Here is a 15,383-nt window from a genome sequence, read left to right as displayed (position 1 = left end):
TTGATAATAGGAGTAAATTTTGAAGTTGCTTGAAATTGCACGGTCTATCTGAATCGTGAAAGTTTAATGTTGACTAGGCTATCCCTTTAACTTGTAGACGGTTAACTCTTCTGAACAGGACCAGTACTAAGTTTGTTTAGTCTGTTATGTGGTTTTTTTTTAATCTTATTACAAATCGTTTTCATTGTATATCCTGCATTTTCCCCCTGTTTTTATGTCATCTGTATCTCAAGCCTCTTTTGGTATGTGATTTGGGTCCCTGCATTCAAATCCTGCCTTTTTCCCTGTTTTTGTGTCATCTGTATTTCAAGCCTCTCTTTTTGCATTTGTCTGTATAATTAATTATATATTTACCCTGCTGATATCTTTCATTTATCTATGTGATGCTCAAACCTTGCAAATACTACTTGTTTTAATTCCTAAATTTATAATTTCACTAATGGTTTAACCACAGCCTCCCCCAAATTCTATTGTCTGTTATTTTTAACTTATCGCACCCTGAATCAAATTTTCCCAATTGGCATTTGACTATCTTTGATCAGGTCATTACCTAATTTATTGCATTCAGCTGAATACTGTGGCCTATAAATTTAACACTGCTAAGGGGAAGCAATGCAGGGTTAGCAATGCAGGCTTAGATAGCCGTATTGTAAGATAATCTGTTCACATCTCTTAAGTGAACATTTTATAAGTGAGGCACTAAGAATTAGACAAGAATTAGACAAGGATCGGACAAGGGATAAGGCAAGTTCTGTTTTTATACTGAGTTTTATACACTGACTATTTTGTAAAAATGCTAAATATCTTCATATTCCTTTTTACCACCTTCTGTCTGTTTAACAAACTACTTTACTCAATTACTCCTTACCCCTCACCACCTGCACTGCTTTTTAGCCCATCTCTCTTAACCTCACCTTACTTTTGTATTCATAAACTTCACACATTCCTAACGACTCTCTCTTCCCCTTGCAACTCATCACAAAAACAGCCTCACTACTGCAAATCCGCATCTCATGTCACTCTCCCTCTTGCTCATACTAGCTGCTGGCGACATCTCCCCCAATCCTGGTCCCCCACAACTTCCTTGCCCTGCACACCTATGTGTGCCCTTCAATAGACTTCAAAAATAAAACTCTGGTAACGTTAATCTTATTCCTCTTGCATCTAGAGCCACCACCCCCTTCACTTGTGCACTATGGAACTCTCGCTCTTTTTGCAACAAACTCGCTTCTATCCATGACCTCTTTATCTCCCACTCTCTCAATCTTCTGGCTCTCACAGAAACCTGGCTCTCTCCTTCAGACACTGCTTCCTCTGCTGCACTGTCACATGGGGGGTCTCCACTTCAGCCACACTCCTAGGTCTGACAATAGACAAGGAGGTGGTGTTGGTATTTTACTTTCCTCTAGTTGCACCTTTCAACAAATACAGCCCTTCTCTTCCCTCACATTTTCTTCATTTGAAACACACATGATTCACTTATTCTCTCCCCTCTCTATACACGTTGCAGTCATTTACCGCCCCCCTGGCTCCGCAACTCTATTTCTAGATCAATTTGCCGCCTGGCTACCTTACTTCCTTTCCTCGGATACCCCTGCCCTCATTCTCAGTGACTTCAACCTCCCTGTTGATAATCCCACTGCCTCCTCTGCAAAACAACTTCTGCAACTCACTTCCTCTTTCGGCCTGTCACAATGGACTGACTCTCCCACTCACAAAGATGGTCACTCCCTTGATCTGATTTTCAGTTATCAATGCACTGTCTCAAACTTCGCAAAAACACCTTTCCCTTGCAAGGTGTATCCAGTCCACCGATTCATCCTTTACTTGTGGGATATTCTAATTCCGTACAGGAAGTGGCAAAGAGAGCACACAGCAGAGCTGTCCATTTAGCTCCCCCTCTAGCTCCACCCCCCAGTCATTCTCTTTGCCGGCTCTAAGCACTAGGGTCTCATTACGGGAGGGTAAAGTGAATGTGGACCAGACGTTCAAGCGTTTGCACAGGCTTTAGTCAGAATCAAGCCTGTCTATAAACCTGTGGCTCCGCCATGGAGTCTAAATCTAGTTCTTTCAGTTCTTCAAGGGGTTCCGTTTAAACCTTTACATTCCATAGATATTAAGTTGTTATCTTGGAAAGTTTTTTGTTTTTGGTAGCTATCTCTTCTGCTCGAAGAGTCTCAGAATTATCTGCCTTACAGTGTGATTTACCCTACCTGGTGTTCCATACAGATAAGGTAGTTTTGTGTACTAAACCTGGTTTTCTTCCTAAAGTGGTTTCTAACAAGAATATTAACCAGGAAATTGTTGTTCCTTCTCTGTGCCCCAATCCTTCTTCGAAGAAGGAACGTCTGTTGCACAATCTTGATGTAGCTCCTGCTCTAAAGTTCTATTTGCAAGCAACTAAGGATTTCAGACAAACATCTTCCTTGTTTGTTATCTATTCTGGTAAGAGGAGAGGTCAGAAATCGACTGCTACCTCTCTCTTTTTGGCTTCGTGCCATAATACGTTTAGCCTATGAGACTGCTGGCCAGCAGCCTCCTGAAAGAATTACTGCTCATTCTACCAGAGCAGTGGCTTCCACATGGGCTTTCAAGAATGAGGCTTCTGTTGAACAGATTTGTAAGGCAGGGACTTGGTCTTCACTGCATACTTTTGCCAAATTTTACAAATTCGATACTTTTGCTTCTTCGGAGGCTATTTTTGGGAGAGAGGTTTTGCAAGCAGTGGTGCCTTCCGTTTAGGGTACCTGTCTTGTTCCCTCCCTTCATCCGTGTCCTTTGGTATTGGTATCCCACAAGTAAAGGATGAATCCGTGGACTGGATACACCTTGCAAGAGAATACAGAATTTATGCTTACCTGATAAATTACTTTCTCTTGCAGTGTATCCAGTCCACGGCCCGCCCTGGCAATTAAGTCAGGTAAAACAATTTTTTGTTTAAACTACAGTCACCACTGCACCCTATGGTTTCTCCTTTTTCTTCCTAACCTTTGGTCGAATGACTGGGGGGTGGAGCTAGAGGGGGAGGTATATGGACAGCTCTGCTGTGTGCTCTCTTTGCCACTTCCTGTAGGGAATGAGAATATCCCACAAGCAAAGGATAAATCCGTAGACTGGATACACCGCAAGAGAAAGTAATTTATCAGGTAAGCATAAATTCTGTTTTTCCTCTTTCTGACCACCACCTCCTCACTTGTAAAATCACCTCCCTCCCTATAACTCTCCCTCCTTCTACCCCTCACACTAAACTTCACAAAAGAATCAAGTCATTAGATCAGCAACAGCTTGCTAGCTCCCTCGAACCTCTTCTCTCTTCCATCCCTCCTTTTCCTGTCCTGATGAATCCATCTGCCACTATAACTCTACCCTTACCGTCCTTGGCCCCACCTACCATAACTTGGAAAACATACACTCATCCTAAGCCCTGACACGGTACCTACCAGATGTTCCCGCACTGCTGAGCGACACTGGAGGACATCTCAGAGTTCTGCTGACTTTCTTCACTATAAGTTCATCTTGAACTCTTACTATTCTGCCCTTAATCTATATAAGCAACATTACTTCTCCACTCATATCTCTACTCCTTTCTTCAAACCCAAAACGTCTGTTCTCCACATTCAATACTCTTCTCTGCCCACCCCCACCTCCCACCACACTTTTCTGTCAGCCCAAGATTTTGCCAGGTACTTCAACAACAAAATCGACTCCATCAGAAATGAAATCCGCTCTCAACATACTACCGGTCTCCCTCCCCCTCAAAAGCTCACAATCATCCAAAACCCACATAGCCATAAATTTAGCTATTTTGCCCCTGTTACAGAGGATTAAGTTTTTGCCCTTATACTATCATCTCACCTCACTACCTGTCCCCTTGACCACATACCCTCACAACTACTCCCCTCCCTCTCTTCTACCCTTACCCCTATATTCACACACATCTTCAACCTCTCCCTCAGCACTGGTATAGTTCCCACATCTCTTAAGCATGCATTAGTCACATCTATCCTCAAAAAACCTTCTCTCGATTCAACCTCCACATCCAACTGCCACCCTATTTCCCTACTACCTCTTGCCTCAAAGCTTGTTGAAAAGCTAGTATATGCACGTCTATTCCATTTCCTTACACTAAACTCCCTCCTTGACCCACTGCAATCTGGATTTCGCCCCTTCACTTAACAGAGACAGCAATTGTTAAGGTTACCAACAACCTACTTACAGCAAAATCAAAAGGCCACTTCTCTCTACTTATCCTCCTTGATCTGTCTGCATCCTTTGATACTGTCGACCACCCTCTCTTGCTCCATACCCTCAAATCCTTCGGCATCTGTGACACAGCTCTCTCTTGGTTCTCTTCCTATCTGTCTAACTGTACCTTTAGTGTAGCCTTCTCTGGGGCATCCTCTGCCCCGTTACCTCTTTTTGTTGGGGTACCGCAAGGCTCTGTCCTCGGTCCCCTTCTCTTCTCAATCTACACGTCCTCACTAGGTTCCTTAATAAAGTCCATGGGTTTCATTATCATTTGTATGCCGACGATACCCAAATCTACCTCTCTGCACCAGAACTACCTCCTTCCTTGCTAACCAGTGTCACTAACTATCTCTCTCATATCTCATCTTGGATGTCCTCTCACTACCTCAAGCTAAATCTCTCCAAAACTGAGCTCTTTTATTTTCCCCCTTCTTCCAAAATCTCCACCCCCCATGTCTCTAACTATTGATAACTCCATCATTACCCCAACCTCACATGCCCAATGTCTTGGGGTCACACTGGACTAAGATCTTTCTTTCACTCCTCACATTCAGTCCTTGGCTAAAGCCTGCCGCTTCCACCTTTTAAAACATCGCTAAAATTACACATTTCCTTACACAAGACACAACAAAGATTTTAATCCACTGTCTCATCCTTTCCCGCCTCGACTACTGCAACTCTATCCTCTCTGGTCTCCCTAGCTGCCGCCTATCTCCTGCCAGGCTCTGACAGGCTCATCATCCTTGCACGTCACTCTTCATCTGCCGCACCTCTCTGGCAATCCCTTCACTGGCTTCCTCTTGCCAACACAAAATTCTCACTCTGACATACAAAGCCCTCAATTACACTGCTCCCTCCTACATCTCGGACCTTGTCTCAAGATACTCTCCCTCCCGTCCCCTTCGCTCCGCTCATGATCTCCTACTCTCCTCCTCTCTTGTTACCTCCTCACATTCCCGTCTTCAAGATTTCTCCAGATTGGCTCCCATCTTATGCAACTCTCTGTCGCTCCACAAGAATCTCCCCTAGTTTTAAAAGCTTCAAGTGCTCCCTGAAGACTCAGGGACGCTTACAACCTACACTAACCTTCCTATCTCCACTGCTATCCCCTAAAATCCCATAGCATGTAAGCCTATGAGCCCAGCTGTTTGTAGTTCACTTTCATAAGAGCCGACTTCAACAGTGCAACTCTCGGCAGGACCCTCTCTCCCCATTTGATCCCTGTAATCGTTTTTATATACCACTTATGTTCATAGCACTGCGGAACCTGTTGGCGCTCTACAAATACCTGATAATAAAATAATAATAATAATTGTATACCCCTAACTCTGTAGCCAGCACTATAAATGATGATAAGTTTAAAGGGATAGTAAACACCAAAAATTTTATTGTTTAAAAAGAGAGATAATCCCTTTATTTCCCATTCCACCAGTTTTTCATGACCAACACTGTTATAGAAATATACATTTTACCTCTGTAATTGCCTGTATCTAAGCTTCTGCAGATTGTCCCCTCATCTCAGTTCTTTTGACAGATTTGCATTTCAGGCAAATGGTGCTGACTAAATAACTTCACGTGAGTGAGCACAATGTTACTTATATGAAACGCATCAACTAATAGCTATAAAAAAAACTGTCAAATGCATTCAGATGAGAGGCGGCCTTCAAGGGTTTAGAAATTAGCATATGAGCCTACCTAGGTTTAGCTTTCAATTAAGAATACCAAAAGAACAAAGCAAATTTGATGATAAAAGTAAATTAGAAAGTTGCTTAAAGTTGCGTGCCCTATCTGAATCATGAAAGTTTAATTTGGACTTTACTATCCCTTTGCAATTTTTTAACATTTTCTTTTATTTATAAATCTTAAAGTATTACACTGCCCTCACCTGGCCATTTCATTATACCACCCCTCTGGAAACATTTTCTGTGGAGAACTTTGTACAGCATTGCTTATGCTTGGGCAAAAATAAAATAGACACACAACTGAAAATGGACATCTTTGCTTGTACGGTGGGTTTTGTCCACTCAGGGTGTAGTCTCTTAGCTCACTATATCTTTCACAGAGGAATATCCTGCAGTTTACCAAGCTAACTGCCCTGAAAGGCATTTTATACCCCAGAATACCAAGCAATTCTTCCCTGGACAAGGGAAACCAACCAACCAACCAACCATTCATGTCATCCTCTCTGAGAGCATCAGTATGGTGCAACTACATCCCAAAAGCCCTTTGGTCTCCCCTTTTTATTGTTAGGTTGATTATGGTGCAGTCTCTTTTAGTTCACTATGGAGGGCACATAAGTGAATCACTGCAGTATATTAGTCTGATACTTGCACATGTCCCATCCAGTAAATCCATTAGATCTTCTCAGCAGTGCATCTGCTTCAGAGACCAGTAGCAAATTTCCCCCAAAGCCATCTGACATTTGCATGGTTTAATCATAGTGATGGGCACTCTGTGCTACAAAAGGAAGAAATGGATGTGTTCTGTGAGATCATAGCCACATGCTTCACTGTAATCTATAACTCTGTGATATGCAGTCCCACTGAAAGGGCCTAAAATACCCCATCGACTATAATGTGTAGAGAGAGCTAAATAAATAGTATTTCAGGGTCACATGTCAGTCTCATGGCCTTAGGTTGGCAAGCTATAGGATAACCCTTTGCACACTTGGTTTCAGTGATAAAATTCAAGCACAAAAGCTCCAAAACATGTGAATTTTTACTGCTGGTACCCATGGAACGTGAAAACATAGCCCTGGCACGTATATTACTGAGCCCTGAAGTTAGTGCTGTAATGGAAATTTCATGGCTGGCGTAGTGCGTCTCCTCTTACATGTACCTATGAACTACAACTCCCAGCATGCAGGCAAAGGAGAGGACTATGATTGGATGGGCTCTCTGTAATGCATCTAAAGCACATTCTGTCACTGTATGGTTACTCTGAGCAGCAACAACGTGCACAGCTGTTCCTTGTTCTGCTCAGTTACTCTTCTTTTTAACTCCAGGCTGATCACCCCCCATGCATGCATGGCACGTGCCTGTACAAGTGTTGTCTTACCTCCTGTTTTGTGACAGGCTGCCTGCACAAGGGAAAAGCACTGCAGTGAGGATTTATACATTTTTAGTAAATGTCTCATCCGGATACAAACTAATGTTTAGCTTGCACATGAGGCAGCTACTTGTGCACAGAGGAGTGATTTCCTACACAGATGCACTAATGCAGGGTCACTGTACCTTTATTTTTTATATAAAGAGACTGATATAAATGGTGGGAATAGGCCAGGGGTCATTTTACATTCTACTCTCACATATGCTCAGAATAAAATTAAATTGTAAGCACATTTTTAGTGTATATATAAAAATGCATACTAGTTACTATTGATGAATTTAGATTTACTGTATGTACTACTCGGTTGTATAAAGTTTGGTACAAACACACATGATAGTTGATTTGCATAATGTTTATAGCGATGTGCATGGGTACATTTCAGTTTTAATTTTTTTTTTATAATTTTGCAATATACTTTTATTAAAAATGCTTCTATTAAAAGTTTAAGGCCCCCAGCAGCATATGCACATATGCTGCGAGGGTCTATGCACCAGCATTCAAACCCCACACCTTCCTAGGAAGTCAATACACCCTACCCCCAGCTCTTTGAGCAGGCCTGGTGTTTAAATCCTGATTCTCTAGTCACACATGGCATATGTGCGTATGCCGCTGAAACAGTAATAACTTTTACTAGAAGCATTTTTGCTAATGGCAGTATATTGCAAACAAATTGTTGGGCTCTATCTTTTATGCCATATATTATTACCCTTGGAATCTCTTTTCTCTCGGCATGTGCACATAGCCACTTATCGCTGGCTGTGTCCTGATCGGGAACTGCAGTGTGTTGCAGCTCCTGAATAGGACTTAACCTATGTGTTTAACCCCTTTACTTGAGTAAAATACATAGTGCAACACTTGTGCAAAATATACGTATTGGAAGGGGATTAGAGTAAATATTTTTTGCATTAAAATATCACTTTCGCTAGGATTTACCATTGCTACAAATAATGGGGACTTTATTTGCCAGCGAGTTTGTGCCGACCCTAATGCCTTTGGCCGCCCGTGGCAAAACGCAATTTTTTCAATGAGGTGACGTTTTCACCTCTTAGCCAATAGCTGTGCAGGCCAATCGGCATTATGCTGTATGGCTAGCACGCTATTGGCTAAGGGAACGCTATTTACTAAAAGGAGTTTAGCCGTGGGCGGTCGAAAGCGCTCAGCTCGGCATAAACTTGCTGCAAATAAAGGAACTTTCAGCATGACGTATTTTATACTTCATGACTGATTTGACTTTATTTGTAGCACTGGTAAATCCTAGCATTTCAAAAACACTAGGATTTACCATCACTTTAAAGGGACATTAAACTGCTATGCAGAGCTACAAAAGAATAGTAACTACTCACTATGTTATTGCATTTCATCCTGTTCCTGCAGCTCTTTGCAAATCAGTTCTGTTTTACTAGCTTAAATGTACCAGATACTGAAGCCCCGCCTCTTTTTACTGGGGGCTGCCATCTTGGAGCTCAGGTATTCTCACAGCCTGTGACATAGCTGTGCACACTCACAGATAAGTGATATTGTCCACATTCTTATAGCTGTATGATGTGCTTCAGGTTAATATGCATAATACATCATGTGAGCTTTACATTTATGTTTGTTTTTTTTTACAGTTACACAAAATATAAAAAAAAAAAAAAAACACTTAAAGGGACAGTCTACAATAGAATTTTTGTTTTAAAAGATAGATAATCCCTTTATTACCCATTCCCCAGTTTTGTATAACCAACACAGTTATATTAATATACTTTTTACCTCTGTGATTACCTTGTATCTAAGAACCTTCTGACAGCCCCCTGATCACATGACACTGACTATTTATTATTATCTATCTTTATAAATAAAGAATAATAATAATATTCACTTGCATTTAGCGTTGTGCTAAATCTTAAATAACTTTCTGTGCCTGAACACAGTGTTATCTTTATGGACCACATGAACTATCAAGTCTTTTGTTGTGAAAAGCAATTTAAAAAGCATGTGATTAGAGGCAGCCCTCAAGGGCTTATAAATTAGCATATGAGCCTACCTAGGTTTAGTTTAAACTAAGAATACCAAGAGAAAAAAAGCAAATTTGATGATAAAAGTAAATTTGAAAGTTGATTAAAATGACTTCCTATATGAATAGTGAAAGTTTAATTTTGATTAGACTGTCCCTTTAACAATAATATAGAGCAATGTAGCCTCAGTTCCTGCTTTGTATCATGCACTGTAACCTGAAGCATATTATATAGCTGTAACAAATAGGCAATATTACTGATCTGTGAGTGTGCACAGCTTCTGTCACAGGCTGTGAGAATACCTGAGCTCCAAGATGGCAGCCCCCAGTACAAAGAGGCGGCACCTTTAAAGGGACATTAAACACTAGATAAATGCTAGATAGCATGATGCATTAAAGGAAAAGATTAGTCTGAGAATAACATGTAGATGTAGTTTTTAAAGTTTCAATAGCTGTTTAAATATTGACAAAATAAGTGTAAAATGTTAGTGTTTATAAAACATTGGGAGCTGCCATGTTGTAACTTAGGTTATCTTCTCTGCTGTGGCCAATTAGGAACAGTTATAAATAGGTCACTAGAGTGTGCAGCCAATGGCTGTGTGGAATATAACATTGTTCTGCACTTCCATTTCTAACAGGAACTGAAATTCTCACAGATTCAGAATGGAATTACAGGGAAAGGGGACAAAATAAATAATGAAAGTATATTGCAGACTTACTTTTATATATACAATTTATTATTTTATATTACCATTTCAAAGTGTTTAATGTCCCTTTAAGCTAGTAAAACAGAAGAACTGAGTTGAAAAGAGCTGGAACAGGATGAAATGCAATAACATGAGTAATAACTAGTAGTTGTGCCCAGCAGTTTAATGCAAAGGGACATTAAAAACTTTGAGATTGTAATATAAAATAATAAATTGTTTTTTTTTTTTTTTTTTAAAAAACCTCTAATATATTTTCATTATTTATTTTGTCCCCTTTTCCCGTAATTCCATTCTGAAATTGTGAGCTTTTTAGTTCCTGATAGAAATGGAAGTGCAGAACACTGTTATATTCCACACAGCCATTGGCTGCACAATCTAGTGATTTATTTATAACTCTTATTGGCCACAGCAGAGAAAGTAGCCTAAGTTACAACATGGCAGCTCCCATTGTTTTATAGACACTAAAACGTTACACTTATTTTGTCAATATTTAAACAGTTAAAAAAACTTTTTTTTAAAAATACATCTACATGGTATTCTCAGACTAATCTTTTCTTTAAATGCATAATTCTATCTTTAATTTATTTAGTGTTAAAGGTCAATTTAATGCTTACTCTGGAAGTGATACTTGAGCCCTGTGTAACTTGTATTGCTTTCTGCCTCCGCAGTCCTGATGTCTGTGCATCTAATGGTTTTTCTGAAACAACTTTGGATGAATTCTGCCCAATGAACACAGGAAATTCCACAAACCATCCAACTCTTAGACAGGGTTTGGTTTCTTTTTGGTTTAAACAGGGATGTAGCTAATATTTTCCAAGTTTACTATGTTCCTGTTGCTTGCTGGTAAATGTTAATTTCCTGTTTTGTTTAAGCTTTGTGGGTAGAAATATCTCCACCACGGGTAGGAGTATGTAGTGAGTTAGTTTGTTTTTTAGGTTTATTCTCTGACGTAAGTTACTCCATTAGCAAAATACGCATTTGTTAAAGGAACAATACAAAAAAAATATTGTACACATGAAAGAACAGCCATTATATATTGATTTTTTTTTTATTTATTTTTTTATTTTATTTTTTTAAAGTATAACTGGTAAGAAATCTTTTATTTTCCTTTTACCTGAAAATAAATGATGTTTAACATCTGAGATAAGTGTGGAAGAACATTTTGAACCAAAGTAGGCAGTACAATAATCTCTAAAGCAATTGTGATCAATTTGTCTCATTGGTGTAACTATTGCCACTTGCATTACTAGTTCAAGAGACATTTTTTAGCAGCCATAAGTGGCACGTTTCATATAGCCGACATCGGCATACACATATTTTACACTGTTCATGTAAACTTGTAGAGGGTGCAGAATTTATATCTTCTGTGGTCAGCAAAAAGGTTCCTGGGCATTCAGTCCGGGAAGTAATTACGTTAGGTCAGTTCTAAAGACAATCTACAGCATATCCTGATATTCACAGGTGAGTGCGTTCACCACAGAGAGCTTCTGTAGTTGAATTTTAGCTTTAGCAGGTACTTCAGGTTGACTTGCGCAATATCATAAACAATATATTCATTGTATAACAAACTAGAATCACTAATCATTGTAGAAACACCTGGCCCCAGAGGAACATCTACTCCATCAAGCTGAACAGTGGCAGCAGGATCAGGTGCAGTTCTGCCTAAACCTTTCACACTGTGCAACCCTTTAGGTAATTTTGTAATTTGTCCAGCTGTTTTCAGCTCATGCATGTTTCCAAGGGCGACTTCTCCCAAAAGAATAAATCCTATTGGATTATTCGGCGAAGTGTGACAGTAGTTTGCACTTTTAGAGACCATGTCCGCAAAATAAATACCTTTACCAAACATGTATCCAGTAACAGGTGCTTCTGGTGGAGCAATGCGCAAACCCTGGGACAAAATCCCAGCAAAGTTAGTAGCGCGGGAACCGTGCCAAAGTAGCTGGCGATTGTGTAGCTGCTTAAATGGCCTATACCTCTGCTTCTCTCCTTCACGGTCAATCTTGAAGATATCAAGGACTTCAAGATCATAAGCATTGTGCGTAGCAGCATGTGTGTTCTTCACGTACTGTTTGATAATCTTGGACTCTTCTGAATCCTGGTCAACGACCTTAATGTCAGTCTTGATTTTTTCATACTTGACATCTATGGGATCCTTCTGTCCATCATCTGTTCCACCTCTGAGGAGACTGTAAGCAACTTCAATATCAAGGAGATTATCCAGCATCTGTACCTTTGCCTGGATATAGTCTAAATTGTCCAGCAGTGGTGGCTTTTTCATTCCAAAGTCATGAGGTATGAGCGTATAGAAGCGATTGGAAAGATCAAGTAAACGGGCTTCACCACCTCCATCTGACACAGCCTGCTGTACTTCATTAAGCAGAGAGTAGGCACTCTGAATCTGACGTTTGCTCAGTTTTCCCAAGGGCATTTTCTGAAGATCTATCTCAAACTCCACCATGGCTTTCTTCATACTTTCTACATCGAATATCATCTTAATGAGCTCTTGAACTGGTTTAGGAAGCTTTGATTTTGTGCCAGCACCCACTGAAAGCTTCTTCACTACGTCCTCCTCCTGTCCATAATCTATCTCCAGAGGGTAGAATTTGTTGGGATACTTTGTAAAGTTGGTGGAGTGCCAGGAGTTGCCAGTTTTCTCTTGGTACAGATTGAGGAAATGGTCAATAGCATCTTCTTTGGATGGCATCTCTTCTAGCTTGTTGCTGCCTATAACTGTGCCAACCCTTCCCCAAGACCTAAACACCCAATATCTGGTATCTCTGTCATGCTCAATGAGCTGTAGTTTGTAATAAGAATTTGTTCCTCGGGTAATATCTACTAAACCTAGGGTAGCACTGAAGATTTTGCTATTTTTTTCCAGAACATGACATGAATTTTCAAGTCCAGAGTCTGGGTCAATTGCTGCTCCCCCTTTAACCATTAACTTCATTTTCTTCTCAGCCTTGCTGCTTGCCTGCTCTTGTTTCACTTTTCCCGTGCTCTTCCCTGCAGGGGTCCCGGTGGATTTCTGCTTTGGTGCAGCCTCTTTCACCACCTCCTCCTTTATTTCTGCTCCCCAAGAGGAGATCCCATGCTGTGACAGTAAGTCCTGAAGGCTCTTCCCAGACTGCAATTCACTCAGGAAACCATCGTTCACTACCCGGACATTGGCAACTTTTATTTCTTCCATTTTTTTACTCATCTTCTCTATTTCCTTCTGAGTGCTAATGCAAAGTGTGGCCTTATTTACAGATCCGGTGGTTTTTCCACCCATTTCTTCAATTAAAGTCTTAATTTCATCCTTGTTCTTGGACAGCTTTCCAAGTGTCAAAACTTTGATATTGGTCAATGGTTTTCCAGCTGGCGCAGGCTCTTCCACTGCAGGGGCAGACTTGGCAGTGACCGGGGGACTCACAGGTGCAGGGGCAGCTGATGGAGGCAAGGCCCAGTCCTGCCTTTTAAATTTGAATTTCTTCAGATAGGGGACCTCATGGAACTCCTTAGGTATCACCCAGTCCTTTCTGTCTGGAGTCTGTGTTTTAGCAACACATTTGGTCCAGGCGCTGATGTCCCCTGTACAGTAGTAAGCATCTCCTTTGAAAACAAACTGTCCCTTACACTCTGCACAAGGAAGAAGTGCTCCAAAGGCCATTCCGTCCGACACCCTGCCCAGGATATTGGTTTCTCCTGATGGCACTTCCTGCTTGTTGGCTATAAGGAGCTCCTTAAGATCGTTGGTACTACACACTTTCTTAAGCTCATCTTTAATACTCCAAATTAGCTCTGACTGATCCTTCATTAACTTCTCCAGCTTGGCTTCCTTTTCTTTCTCTTTCTTCTGCTTCTTTTTGGCTACAGCAGATCCGTCTATTTCATCTGCCTTTCTCTTCCCCTCGTTCTTAACCGCCGGCAGCTTGTTCTTCAGAATCTCCTTGTCTTCTGCACCGATTATGTTAAAACCCTTGAGCTGAGTGGCGCTGTATGAAGGAAGGAAGCCCAGTTCCTCTCTGCGGCTCACAAAACAGTCTGGGTGGTACCACCGATCAATCATCCCAAGCTGAGGTCGCTCCACATCGATGCTCTTCTTTGAAAGACGGACTTGACCCTTCTCTATTTTCTCTTCACAGCCTTTGCAAGTGCTTCTGTTGGACTTTGCATATTCAGCTGCAAAATCATTCAAAGTCATAGTTCCTTTGCCTCCCTCAGAAGCACCACCTTTGTCTGCTGTAGCGCCACCCGTTTCAATTGCCTTTTTAATTTTATCCTGATCATCCCATCGCAGTTCGGTAAAACCATCAATATCCCCATGGGATAAAACTCGGGCGCGCTTCCAGAAACAAGAGTAATGATACCAGTGTGGGACTTTTCCATCAAACATTGGAGACTGCACCATAATTGCCAACCGCAGAGACTCCTTGGCAATGTTGTCTCCGCATTTCTTGCAGGAGGCCCGTCCGCTCTTGGCGTACTCAGCCCGGTAGAGTTTCTCGGAGGCCTCGGCCATGTTCACAGCTCAAAACAGCAAAGACACACTCACAGGCAATGCGGCCAGCAGCAGCTAGCAGTCGTGAGCCCGCCACACAACGAGGCAGACCTAACTATATATTGATTTTTTAACATGAAAACATTGTTGGCAAGCACTTTAAATGAAAAAACTAGCATGGCATGTTTATTTACAGTCCATACTGCAGTATTAATACTCATTGTGTGATGAGTGTAACGTTCACAAATCTTACTGAAAAGGGTTAAACCTTCACAAGCCTGGTGAGAAAAAAATTATTTAAAGGGGCACTATACACCAACTGCATGCAATTGACACTACTATAAAGAATTATGTGCACAGAAACTGATATAAAAATTCAGTGTAAAACCTTTTAAAAACTTTTTTAGAAGCATCCATGAGATAAGCCTAATACACCAACAGGGAATATCCCCTGCATATAAAAAGACCCATTATACAAACAGAAGCAGTCTGAAGTCTGTATACATCTAAAACTTTGGGGCTTGGTTAGGAGTCTGAAATTCAGCACAATGTTATTTAAAAATAAGCAAAACTATACATTTTTACAAAAACACACCCAGATGGGCTATATAAATGTATCATCTACAAACCATTTATGCAAACTGAAAAATCTAGTGTATAATGTCCCTTCAATCAGTGCAAGAGTGTGACGACCAGGGTTAATCAACCCTGCGCCAGTCACTTGTTTGGCACAGAAAGGGTTAACAGACCCTTTCTACTTTCACTAATCTGTCACAGTCTAGCCACTCCAGGCAAACCAGTGACTTAGTTCAGTGGGTGCAAGGGTTAACAACACACTCTA

General features: G+C 40.9%; 2 protein-coding genes across 4 annotated transcripts in view; one reads left to right on the top strand and one right to left on the bottom strand.

Moving 5' to 3' along the window:
• ADK (adenosine kinase) overlaps positions 1 to 15,383 on the top strand; it is a 604,808-nt gene that overhangs the window by 147,965 nt on the left and 441,460 nt on the right. The window lies entirely within an intron of this gene.
• LOC128639894 (poly [ADP-ribose] polymerase 1-like) lies at positions 11,141 to 14,643 on the bottom strand. Its single transcript, XM_053692147.1, has one exon. It carries the CDS (start codon positions 14,561 to 14,563, stop codon positions 11,531 to 11,533), a length of 3,033 nt encoding a protein of 1,010 aa, XP_053548122.1. The 5' UTR covers positions 14,564 to 14,643; the 3' UTR covers positions 11,141 to 11,530.

Source organism: Bombina bombina, chromosome 9 (assembly GCF_027579735.1).
Source record: "Bombina bombina isolate aBomBom1 chromosome 9, aBomBom1.pri, whole genome shotgun sequence".
Lineage (NCBI taxonomy): Eukaryota > Metazoa > Chordata > Amphibia > Anura > Bombinatoridae > Bombina > Bombina bombina.
Note: the sequence above shows the minus strand (reverse complement) of the source record. Positions and strands in the feature narration are given on the sequence as shown.